General features: G+C 37.4%; 1 protein-coding gene across 1 annotated transcript; it reads right to left on the bottom strand.

Annotated features, from left to right (window-relative positions):
* Window positions 1–2,189: 2,189 nt before the first annotated feature.
* Window positions 2,190–11,396, bottom strand: LOC146610945 (protein ILRUN-like). Its single transcript, XM_085344421.1, has 5 exons — window positions 11,177–11,396; window positions 9,680–9,834; window positions 7,059–7,256; window positions 4,490–4,815; window positions 2,190–3,926 (listed from the first exon to the last, which is right to left on the bottom strand). Exons 1-5 carry the CDS (start codon window positions 11,326–11,328, stop codon window positions 3,891–3,893), a joined length of 867 nt encoding a protein of 288 aa, XP_085200547.1. The 5' UTR covers window positions 11,329–11,396; the 3' UTR covers window positions 2,190–3,890.
* Between the last annotated feature and the right edge of the window lie 572 nt (window positions 11,397–11,968).

Below are 11,968 nucleotides of genomic sequence, written 5' to 3' on the forward strand. Positions count from 1 at the left end.
ATTGTATGAATTTTATTGCAATGGAATTGTCAGTGTATAATAAAAGCGTGACGTTACCCCACGCTGTCAGATTTGTATATGATGATGTAATTTAAAGATTATATTCTATTGTAACTGTACAACTGTGTTGAGTTGAAAATGAGACCTAACCATGTTGAGGCAGTAAAAAGGTGTACATGTAAAATGCTTTTTTATGTTGATCTCTTCCTTATGCACACAGGGGACAGCAGCTCATGTTGTGGAAACCCTTTATTAGCGGTCTAGAAGATGTATGTTCATAGTTAGTGATGTACTTTTATCTCCTAACTGGTGTAGTGCCTGTTCATCTTGATGTAACAAGTTCATTTAAATATGCATAAAGATGATTATGATCACAGATAATGACGATAGTGATGAAAAACCCAAATCAAATTTGTTGTGATGGTGTCAATATTGCGATATTGGTTTGAAAGGGAAACAAGTTTGTTGACAAAAAAGTAGCCTCTGTGTGTTTTTTTTGTCTATAGACAGCATGATTTGGAGTTATTCGTTATTAAACCATTAATTTAATTTAGTGGCACTTTATAATAATGTCACGCTACAAGAAATTAGCAAGGTATTAGCAAGTTCTTAATTCATCATTTATCATTACTCCGCTTTATTATGCTATCTATAAATACATATATGTTTATCCATCTGTTACTGTTACATCATTTACAGCTACCACTGCTACGACATCACTGGTAGTAATAATCAGAATCATCGTCGTAGTCATAATATTATATCTGTCTTTATAAATGGCATACTAAGGAGGAGTAATGCTATATGATGATGAATGAAGCACTTGCTAATACCTTACTAATGCTTAATAGTGCAACATTATTATAACGCGCTACCAATTTATTTATTTTTATTGTAGAGCATGGGAATAAACCATGCCATATCACTGACACATAAAAAGTGCTATTTATCAAGACTGGTTTAATAATAAAACATTTCCTAACTTTGAATTAAATATACCTGGATGGGAATATTAGAAAATGCAATTCTAAAACTAGAGGGGCACTTGAAGAGCCAAGGCCAAAGAAAGAGCCACTGACTGGTTCTTTTTTTAGTCCACTAGGCACTTTTTACATCGAACCTTGGAAAAACAGAAAGCATCTACCTTCAAAGATCACTAAGTTCCACTTTTAATAAACTGAACTATTTATTTAGTTCATCTTTTCTAAAGGTCTTAAATTAAAGAATGATACATTATAAAGGAGATTAGTGTTATGTTTTAAAGACAAATGACTTCATTGCTGCATTCATCACCTTAATGGGGAACTTCCCGGAATGGAAGTTAGGGGAACGTTAGAGAGATCACCGGATCTACCTGAGACAGGTGTGCCATGCCCTGGTTATGCTATACATGAAAAGGAGACCTGATACTGCTACACTGAAGCTGAGCAGTAATGCCGCTCCGGGATCTGACTGTCCAACACTCAGGTGGATCTTTTGTGGATGTGTTATGCTGATTTTCAAGCACATCTTTTTAATTCTTGGACTCCAAACAAGCATTTTAAACTTTTCTCCTTTTCTTCTCATTGGTCCTTTATAAATAAACTCACTGCAGTGACTATTTTAACTTTAAAAGTGACAAATGTGTCTGATAAATACATTTCAGCTCTCCGAGCAATTCAGAGAATTTCTGAATGTCATCAGTAGTATCATCCAACCTATGTCACATGTGTTCACGAAACACCAAGACTTTAAAGAAAGTTATATTTATATATGCGTTATATATAAATATAGACTGTTATATAGGCTGAAGAATTTGCTGCCGTTTTCTTTTTTTTCAGTTAATAAGCAGCATTTAAAAATCTGTCACAGGTGGAAAAGCCCTTTTAAGATTAATGATGAAATCACCAAGTATTAGACACATTTTCGTTCCTTGTACATACGTTCACTAGTTACACCTTGCTAGCACTGGGTTGGACAAACTTTTGCCTTCAGAGCTGCCTTAATTTGTCATGTCATAGATTCAACAAGGTGCTGGAAATATTCCTGAGGGTTGTTTTTTTTTTAATCTTTACACTTTCTCATAGTAAAACATACAGCCACCATCATAACAGCCATTATTTAAAGGTTTAATTTTCTTTCTTGGAATCTGCTAGTGAGTCGCTTCATAAAACCATGAAAAGCATGACCACACAGGCTTTCATTTTCACTGATAATTTAATCATACAAACATTCATCAAACATACCAGAAATAAGCTTTCATCTGTTTGCTTCTCACTCACCTAAATGTGCTGCTGTTTGAGTCTAATGCCAACTGATTCATTCTGCAATTCATTTTGGCCAGTGGAAACTTTGCAATATTACATTAAATTGACAATAACTACCTCTGATAGCAAGATAAACATTAATCTCTCTCTTTATTAACAGGAAATGCACATTGTTCTAAGCAACATTTAGATCTCATGGATCCTCAAGTGTCAGCTGAACGGTGTTCTCACGTCAACTCTCATCAGGTTACAGGCCTCAACATAAAAGGATATGACAGGGATCTAACACACAGCATAAAAAAAAACAACACACCTTCTTACCAAGGAGAAAAGGTACACTGAGGCCTTGCCATTGGGGTTCATTACTCAGTGCATAGATTAGCAAGTAAGTAAATGCTGAATAGCATTACTTAAAAAAAAAGAAAGATATGAATCAGTTATTTGATTGGTGATAAAAAAATCAAAAAAAAATCAAGCGTGTGATTAAATGAGAAATATCAATGAGACCGTTTGTAGTCTTTTAAATGGAACTTCTCAAACATAAATTTAACGAGATGAAAACCAACAATAACATGAATAAAACTGACAGTTGAATGAAAATATCCCATTAAGAATCTTTGGGTAAATTTATATGTTTCCAAAAGAATTTTCCCCTTCTACATTCATCATTTACATTCAACTTAATATGTTAAAAACATTTCCAAGACAGCTTTAAGTTGAATTTGAAGCAGTAAACAAACAACCAAACGGATTCATAATGAGAAATTATGTCTTTACTTCTGTTTATATGACTTGAATTACGCATCTTATACTTTGCAGGAATCTAGTTTTTTAAAACTTTTTATGAATTAATGTATGAATTAATGACCCAACTATGAAGTCAGGAACATTTACCAATAATACAAAATAATTTATGTCAGAAAATATTTGTAATTAATGTACGAGACTTCTGTTTCTCTGATCTTAGCTTCAATTTGGCCGATTCCCTCTTGTTTAAATAAGCTGCACTGTTTCTAAACTTCCAGCTAACGGCTTATAAAATACTGGTCATACTGTATGTGGCATGAAAAACACAGTTTAGACTTATCTAACCTTCAAATAAGCTTTTGGAAAATATTGTTTCTTTAAAAATGCATAAATTATGTTTCAGGAATTTAGTAGTCTAGACAACAAAGAGTCCACAAACCTAATCAACATACCAATAAATCAGAGTAGAAACCGGAGAATCAGTTGGCAAAGTGAATGGCTTTTCCTCCAAATTCTCTTTTTTCATGTTGCACAATCCACACACAAATACACAAACATTCACACACTCCTGTCATCTGTTTAATGGGTACTCTGACTGCTAAAAAAATTATTTTTTTTTGAAAAATAAAAGAAAAAAAGTTATCACTCAAAAGACTCATAGCACTCATTTTTAACTTAGCATTCACACGTGCATACAGTGGGTGCAGGATGTTGGTTGAGCTGCATGTCAGGAGCGTTGGCCTCCGGATATTCAGTCTAACTGGACTTTGCATAAAGTGTTTTTGAATCTCCACACTCTCCACTCTCTACTGACGAACCTCTTCTTTCTTTTGTTGGTGTGACAGACTCCAGAGGTATGATTTTAGTGCTGCTTCACTCCTTCACAAGTCCCATGATTTAAGAGTGCCCAAATGGATAGGGCTCCTGTATACCCTGCAACAAAGCGAAAGGATTAAAAAAAAAAAAAAAAGTAGTAGTAGTAGACCAACAACAGACAGAAAACATAGCTTCACAGTTTACAGTCACTGCAACTAATTCAGTGATTGTTAGCAACTTCCAGCACCCACTCAGCAAGGGCATCACCAACTAATCTCTACGCCTGTGTGACTAGGGGCGTAGGGTATTTCCTGTTTAGCAACTGCAAACATTAAAAGTAGATTTTAAAAGGTGCTGACATGAGCAGAAAAAGTCCAAACTATTGAACTTGCTAAACAGCAGCTTTACAGATTTTCGGTGTCTAAAGTCTATATTTTTCAGTATAGCTACATTAGTCTGTGCCATACCAACAACAGCATGGAGCTGTCCTGGCCAACACTGCAAAATTACATCTGGTAAACTTTGCATTTAGTTCTAATACGTGCTCTGAGCACACCACCACTCGGGATAATCTATTAAAGGCAAATGTTGACTTTTTAATTTTGTCCACAGAAGATTCAGTGTGATTCAACCCTCATTAACATGCACAGACAATGTTGTGGCTCTGTGATATGTCTCACCTGGTTGCAAGAGACTACTGATAGATTGCTTTGTAGACTGTTTGCTAATATATCCACAGAGTTTTGTGAAAGTCCATTCTGGTCTTGCTGCAGCTGGTTTGGGCTTCCCTCCCAATGTTCCTCTGCAACTCTATGGTTGCTGTCATCGTGAAGGCTGTTGTTGTTGCTGTTAGGGCACTTGTTTTTCTCTGGTGAGGCGAAGGGGTTATAATCTCCTTCCAGGTTACGATGAGGCTGGGTGTTGAACTCAGCTTGAAAAGAGGAAAGCTGCTGTGTGACACCAAGGAGGCCTCCAACCTCCACACTCAGGATCACCCAAATTACATCTGTAAATAGACAATGGTGTGCTTAAACATAATCATAGAGTTGATAACATGTAACTAAACCTGTGTCTATATGCAGGATATTACCCAATACCCATAAATCAAACGGTTACAAAATATTTACTGTATAATAATTAGGCTGGACTACACTTCACACCTTGTATCCTCAAAGACTTAATGTGATTCTGATCTGCAGCCCTCTTCTTACTCCTTAAGTCAGCATGAAACTATTTTAGGTGGGAAATAATTGTGATGAACAAGTGGATGAAATATTAAAGCCCGGTGTTTAAATTCAACATCCCTCTCCAGCTTAATTTGTAAGTAGAGAAGTCTTTAGAGACATCCTGATAGGACATAAATCAATTAATTTAATGATAAATAATTAATAGTTTTATTGCAGCACATCCATACAAAATGATCTAGCACTTCATCTTCATTAATGAAGATGAAGTGCTAATAATTCCCTGTTACTGCGGCACGGCACATTGTACAGTGTAGCAAAATTAATGGGTTAGCAATGTATGGTGATCCTAATGTCCGAGCTGTTAGCATCCCAACAGTGGGTCTCGCTTTACCTGCCTAGATCACCATGGTAACTAATGGTAAATGCATAGTCTAGTCTTGTCTGGAGTAGGTTATATACAGCGTTTCCATCAGCAAAAGGCCTGAGATAACAAAGAAAGCTGATAACCACTGTCGAAACACCATTATCTCTGACTATGGTTTTAGGTTTTGTAGAGTCAACACAAAGTAAGCCTGGACGACATGTATAATTCAGCGTCAGCAGCTTACGTAAGCCATGAATCACAAACAAAATGTGACTAATTTAATTAACTGTCTAATGACAGGGTTGTTGTGTGCCGTGTAAAGCCCCTTGAGGCAAAACTGTAATGTGATATCAAGGTATATAAATAAGATTTACTTGATTTGAACATTTTTTTCTGTGTATACATAACAAAGCCCAAAAACCCCAAACAAAGGCACTCTACAAATAGCTTGACTTATCTGTCTAAAAGTCCAAGACCAAATAAGATTCCAACAAAGCTCTGAAGAATAACCATCTGCGTAGCAGTGCTTCAACCACAGTGCTTCCACAATAGAATTTAAACCTTGAACAGTAAGTTAGCATGACAAAAAGATGACATTACTTCATTAGAGTCACTTTGTCTTTTTATTCAAGAAATTCCATTTATTGAAGATAACTTACTTGCACCTTAGGTAAGTTATCCCCCAGCTGTAGGTCTATTAATGTCTTCCTACACAATATTTCTAGTTTTCTCTCTTTTTTGTACCAGCTGATAGGGCTGTGCAATATGACCAAAATCTCATATCCCAATATAAGACATCTATCGTCCTGATAACGATATAAATCACAAAAATTTAACATTTTCTGTAAATTCTGTGAATCTCGGGCAGCTCGTCTTGCGTGAAGTGTTTCCAGCTGGGCGTCATGTACCTGGAGTCGAGTGTTTTAACCGATGCATGAAACAATACATTTTTTGACATAAGTTGTAACGGCCGCCGTTTTCTTCGTGAGTATTTATTACACAGCGTGCTGCAGGGAAAAGCCTGTTCTAACGTTTGAGTCTAAGGTTTATTTTTTAGCACCTGACGGCTCTTTTTTGCTTCTCATCCGTAAATACTCTGCATACTCTTTCACGTGATTCAGTTTATTTTGAAAAGTCTCAACAGGATCTTGAGCTTTATTGTGAAAGGTTTATGTGGAAAATAAACAAGCGGACACGCGATCGTTGTTGGTAATGACAACGCATAAAAACAGGCGCTTGTCCATCCATAGTGTGGTTATGAGAAAGAGAGAACTTTAAGAAATTAATATAACCACTACAGTGACCATCAAAAAGATGAAAAAAATATTGCCGTAAACAGTTTATTTTGCGACACCACGAAACAAACGATAGCGTAAAATGAAACGATAAATGTTTTTATATCGTCATCCGATATATATCGTTATATCGAACAGCCCTAGCAGCTGATATATTACTTATGGCTCCAACCCCTTGTTTAGCTCTGAAGGAAATCCCCATAATCCTATGCCATCAGAATCAACCAGGAAACACATTTTGGCTGTCTTATAGCAAAAACATTTAAAAAAACAAAACAAAAAAGAAGTTAATAAATAAATAAATAAATAAATAAATGGAGTTACTTATCATAAAAATTGAGTTACTTATCATCACGATAAGTAACTCCATTTAACATTTTTTAAGTAAAGTTGTAGTTCTCACCTCCATAGAAAAGTCCGGTAGCTGTGCACATTCTCCACTGGCCCTGGTACATACCCGGAGATACAGGACTATGCATCTGCACACTGACATCAGTCATTTCCTGCGGGTCTAGAGAACGCACCATCACCATGTTTATGTGGCCGAACTGATCTCCTCCAACATACTTCAGAGAAACTCCTGGAGGCCATGACTCTGCACCTGGAAGACAAACAGACAATTTTTCTTGTTACGAACTGTACTCATGTACGATATAGTGATTACTAACCAATGATCAGCTTCTATTTTAGATCAGTATTGAATGGCAGGCTGCTCAACCAACTACCTCATTCTTTTGGAATATTTTTATATAATGTGCCTTGGTTGGCTAGAGGCAGAACTGCAGCATTTAAATAAACAAGTGATTTGCTGTTGCTTGAAAAGTTACATTTTTTTTCCTAACATTTTTGACACAAGAAAAGCGAATCAAAAGAGCCACAGTTCAGTTATGTAACACGTAATGCCACCTTATTTAAATAAAATGAGATTTGTTGAATACACAATAGGGCCTTTGCACAGGATGCCACGTGCACGGTGCTTGCAGTTGGATTCAATATGCTGCAAAATAGGGACTTTTCAAAACTTCTTGTGCAATATCTGCATGTCTTTTCCTATGTACCTCCACAGGTTTAATACAGCTGTAAAGCTATTAGGAGGATGATATAAGAAATGTAAACTGGCCTTACACACAGGTCAGCCAACAAGAAGAAAGAATTTCAGGCAGTCATTACTAGAGCTGGGCGATATGAGATTTTTTCATATCACGATATGTTTTTTTCATTTCAGGCGATAACGATATCTATCACGATATAAGCCAAATAACTTGTAAGAATTTGTAAGATTTAAATGTGCTGTTGCTCACAAGTAAAATGTGAAATAATCAGCAGCTTGTTTTTATTTAAATATTTATTTCCCATAATAAGTTCAACAGGGTAGATGTACTTAAGGAACATGAGACTTTTTCAGATAAATAAAGGCAAATATTGCAAACTACACAAAAGGCAGCCGCTAAAGCGTTTAAGTTTCAAAATAGAACAAACGAAACAGACTAAATTGTCAATTCCACTTAGAAACAAAATATTAATTCTAAAAATAAATCTTAAGTTTGTTTTACAGAAGAACAGACAAAACTGACTAACTTTTGTCAATATCAAATAAACTGAGAACTAAAAGGAAATTCTCAATCTCTCCTTGTTGTATAGCTGAGCTTTTCAAACAGTTTTAACAGTTACTTTAGTCTGACAAAAGCCGAATGACGAATTAGCGCTTCCAGTCAGAGACTGAGGCTACGTCCACACGTACACGGGTATTTTTGAAAACGGAGATTTTCCGTTTTCGTTTTAAAAAATAATCTCGTCCACACATAAAGGCAGAAATGAAGGAAAACGCTGCTATGAACATGCCAAAGCAGCAGGTGGCGCTAGATTCCTAACCGTGCAGAAATGTTGGCCAATCAGAAGTCTAGAAGCCTCGGTGGGAAAAAGTAAACAAAGCTGGGGCATAGAAGCAGAACAGAGTCGTATGTGTGGAGGGACAGTAACTGTGTGTATATGTAAGCATTTAAACACTGCAGAGAGTAGAATTAACAGTAACAGTATTGTAGAAATTCATTTCACTGAAACAATAACGTGGTGCACAGTGTGACGCATGCACCAGTTTATTGTATTTCCAGACTTGTTTTCGGCACAATTTACAGTGCACGCTACTCTGTTTTTTGTCAGACTTGAAATAGCCGAAATACCTTCACACTACGGAACTTCTATGGCTCTTCCGTTCGACAATCTCTCCGGCATTGGAACCATCATCTGTTTTCTCTTCGGTCACACTCGGTTGATTTTTCTAGTCGGCACACTCATTTCCTCCATTACCCGCTGGCTGCTTCCCAAACAAACACACGTGCGGCTTGGCACTTGTGCTGTACGTAACAAGTCACGCGACGTGACGCTGCGGCTGTGATTGGTTCAGCTCTGCGCTACTTAATTTGGATTGGCTGACCTTTTTTTTTTTTTTTTTTTAAAGAGGACAAGAGCGGCGAGGTCTATCGCGATAGCTTAATTTCTCTATCGAGTAAAAGTTATATCGCGATACATATCGTTATCGTTCTATCGCCCAGCTCTAGTCATTACAGTGTTTTAGCCCAAGTTCATATCTGTTAAAATATGACCACAGTGTCTTTAAGCACTCCCAGGTTGAGTGCTGCGGTTTGTCCAGTGACAAATTGTTTTGCCAATGAAATCAATGGGTTTGAGAGCACAGCGGTGCATGCATTTTGCAGTCACTTATAATGACACTTTAGTATATCTGCGGTCAACAGACTTCAGTCTATGGCTGTCACTGTGTTTATGTGCATGTCTGAGTGATGCTGATGAAAACACAGTTATACTCCACTTGACAACAACTCTCTAGCCAACTAAAGGTAAAATAATAGCTCCCAACAAGTGCTACTCATCTAAAGCCAAAACTGGACAGACCAACATTAGTCTCCACTGCAGACAACCCATCCCATCAAAGCAGTCAACCATTGGGAAATACTGTTACTATTTTATTTTCCAACACAAGTGATATTCTTATTCTAGCTGACTTACCGGTGTTCTGTATCCTCCAGGTCTTTGTGAAAGGTGTGTCAGGTGGAACGGATTCACCCTCACCAATCGTCACATCCTTTACAAAGGACATGCAGGGTGCACTGATGTTGGGACTTTCGAAGTCATAATAGGCTCCAATGGCTGCCTGTAAATTCCTAAGAATGAAAAAACAGAAATTTGAGTAAATCTAAATATTCACTTATAATACAGTTGCAGAAGTAACGCCTCAGTTTTTACAGCTGGTTGATAAATGATTCTACAGGCTATAGCCGTTCCACACATGTGAAGGTTAAATTCAGCCATTTGGTTTGTTTGTTTTTTTGCTTTTTTTTCCATGCTTCATTTAAAGTTAGTAATTGTACACTGACAAAAATCATCCCCATCATCAGGCATCACAAGGAGACAGATCACGCTTCTGTATGACACATTGAGGATGGGTTCTTCCCGTGACACCAGGTCATCCATAAACCAGCAGTTTTTATTTTTAGAAACCCCGTTGCAGAGCAGCGAGATCACGTGATACTACAACAGCCCCACTCCCAGTGAACGCACTGCTGGAACAGTTGATCTTCCACAGACCCGCATTAGCTGGCTCAGCGCCGCATATGCGCAGAGAAATCTATTTTTGGGATGACTTCAAAATGGCCTTTCCCCTCAGCAGCACATTCATTTTCGCTTCCGTACACTGCAATGGCACCGCGAATTGTTTCACGGTTAAAACATGCCACCGGAAGTCACATTTTTCCTAAAAAACAAGACTTGTCAAGTACCCTCCGTACGTGAAAAAACTGAAATACATTCTGTCCGGCTAAGATTGATCTGGTTTGCGCAACCAGATATCTGAGCTTCAGTGATCTTTGAGCTCCGTCTCTGCAACTTCAATGTAGATGGGTTACGTAATAAAGTATAGACACAATGTACTGTAGTTGTATCGACAATAAAGGTAACGGGTATCTTAAAGGGTACTCATGTAACTCACTGAATAACAAGTTAAAAGACTGAAATAAATCCTAACTATCCGTTTAGTTCAGTTTAAGTTAGCTAGCTATCCTGTACGTCCTAGCTTTTCAGAATAAAAGTGGTGACTAACAACAGGCTAACACACGTGAACATGTTTTTTGTCAAATACAGCATCCGCTTCGGTGCTATGTTGTGCCTAAACGAAAAAGTATTTGTTTCAACGGAATTTTCCACCGGTATGCAAATCTTGCGACCCTTCACTGTGTCTGTTACAGGCAATCAAAAGTCGGAGTCACACTGACTCAGCTAGTTACGCTTCTTCAACGTCGTTAGCCGTCACTGAGCCGACGCTTCTATGGCCAACGTAAACGCTTTTGTTCTGCGAGGACAAAACTTTCAGAGATATTTTCTGTTTGTTTGTTTTTCAGGCAGACTATCTTTGTACAAAAAATGCTGCTACACAGAAAGCTAGCTGGTACACATTATATATTATCTAACATTAACCAAACAGCAGGCCATACGAGTCCCCGAGCTCACCAGTTGGTCATGTCCAGAAAGAAGGCGCATCCTGCGGGGTTTAGCTGAAACCCAAGAAGTCTCTGAAATTCTGATATGAGGATATCTTTGTCTGTTGTACCCATGCAGCTGAATTTCTGCATGAGCTCCTGGTCCAGGTCCATGCCCTCCATTACGGGATTCGCCCGGATAAACACGGGGGGTTGGCTCCTAATTTAGTCCGAGGCCTCGACTTATCATAACAAACTCGGTAACAGGGTCGAGTGCGCATGTCACCTGATTGCATCCTGAGCCTCCGTGACTGAAAAATGTGGACGCTAATTAAAACATCTTCTACGCGTATACAACAGTAATTAACTGGCAGATTAATTAAAATACCAATAATAATAATAATTCACAAATAAATAATAAATTATTCACTAATAATAATGATAAGAAGAAGAAGAAAAGAACAACCCAAGGAATATCACTTAAAGTATATATAACAATGTATCGTTTATTTATCCTAGAAAAGGTCATAGTTTTAAGCAAAACGATATTCTTGGTGATACTTGAAGTACTAGCAGTGGGACTATGCAGTTAGACTGTAAAATAAACACCTGTAAACAAAAACAAAAAAACCAAAACACCCCCCCGCCCCGCAAGCAAACAGCACACTGTAGATCGTATTTTGTACAAAGGAACAATGTCAATATTGAAATATAACCCAGCTCCAATTTCCATGTAAATAGTCTTTTACAAATATCCACTGTAATAGTTGTACGAGGTCATATCCTTCAGTATTAACATTCTGCCTAGTTGAAGTTTTGTTTT

The sequence above is a fragment of the Diplotaxodon limnothrissa genome, linkage group LG20 (assembly GCF_057381915.1).
Source record: "Diplotaxodon limnothrissa isolate DT_005_m linkage group LG20, D_limnothrissa_male_GT1.1, whole genome shotgun sequence".
Taxonomy (NCBI): domain Eukaryota; kingdom Metazoa; phylum Chordata; class Actinopteri; order Cichliformes; family Cichlidae; genus Diplotaxodon; species Diplotaxodon limnothrissa.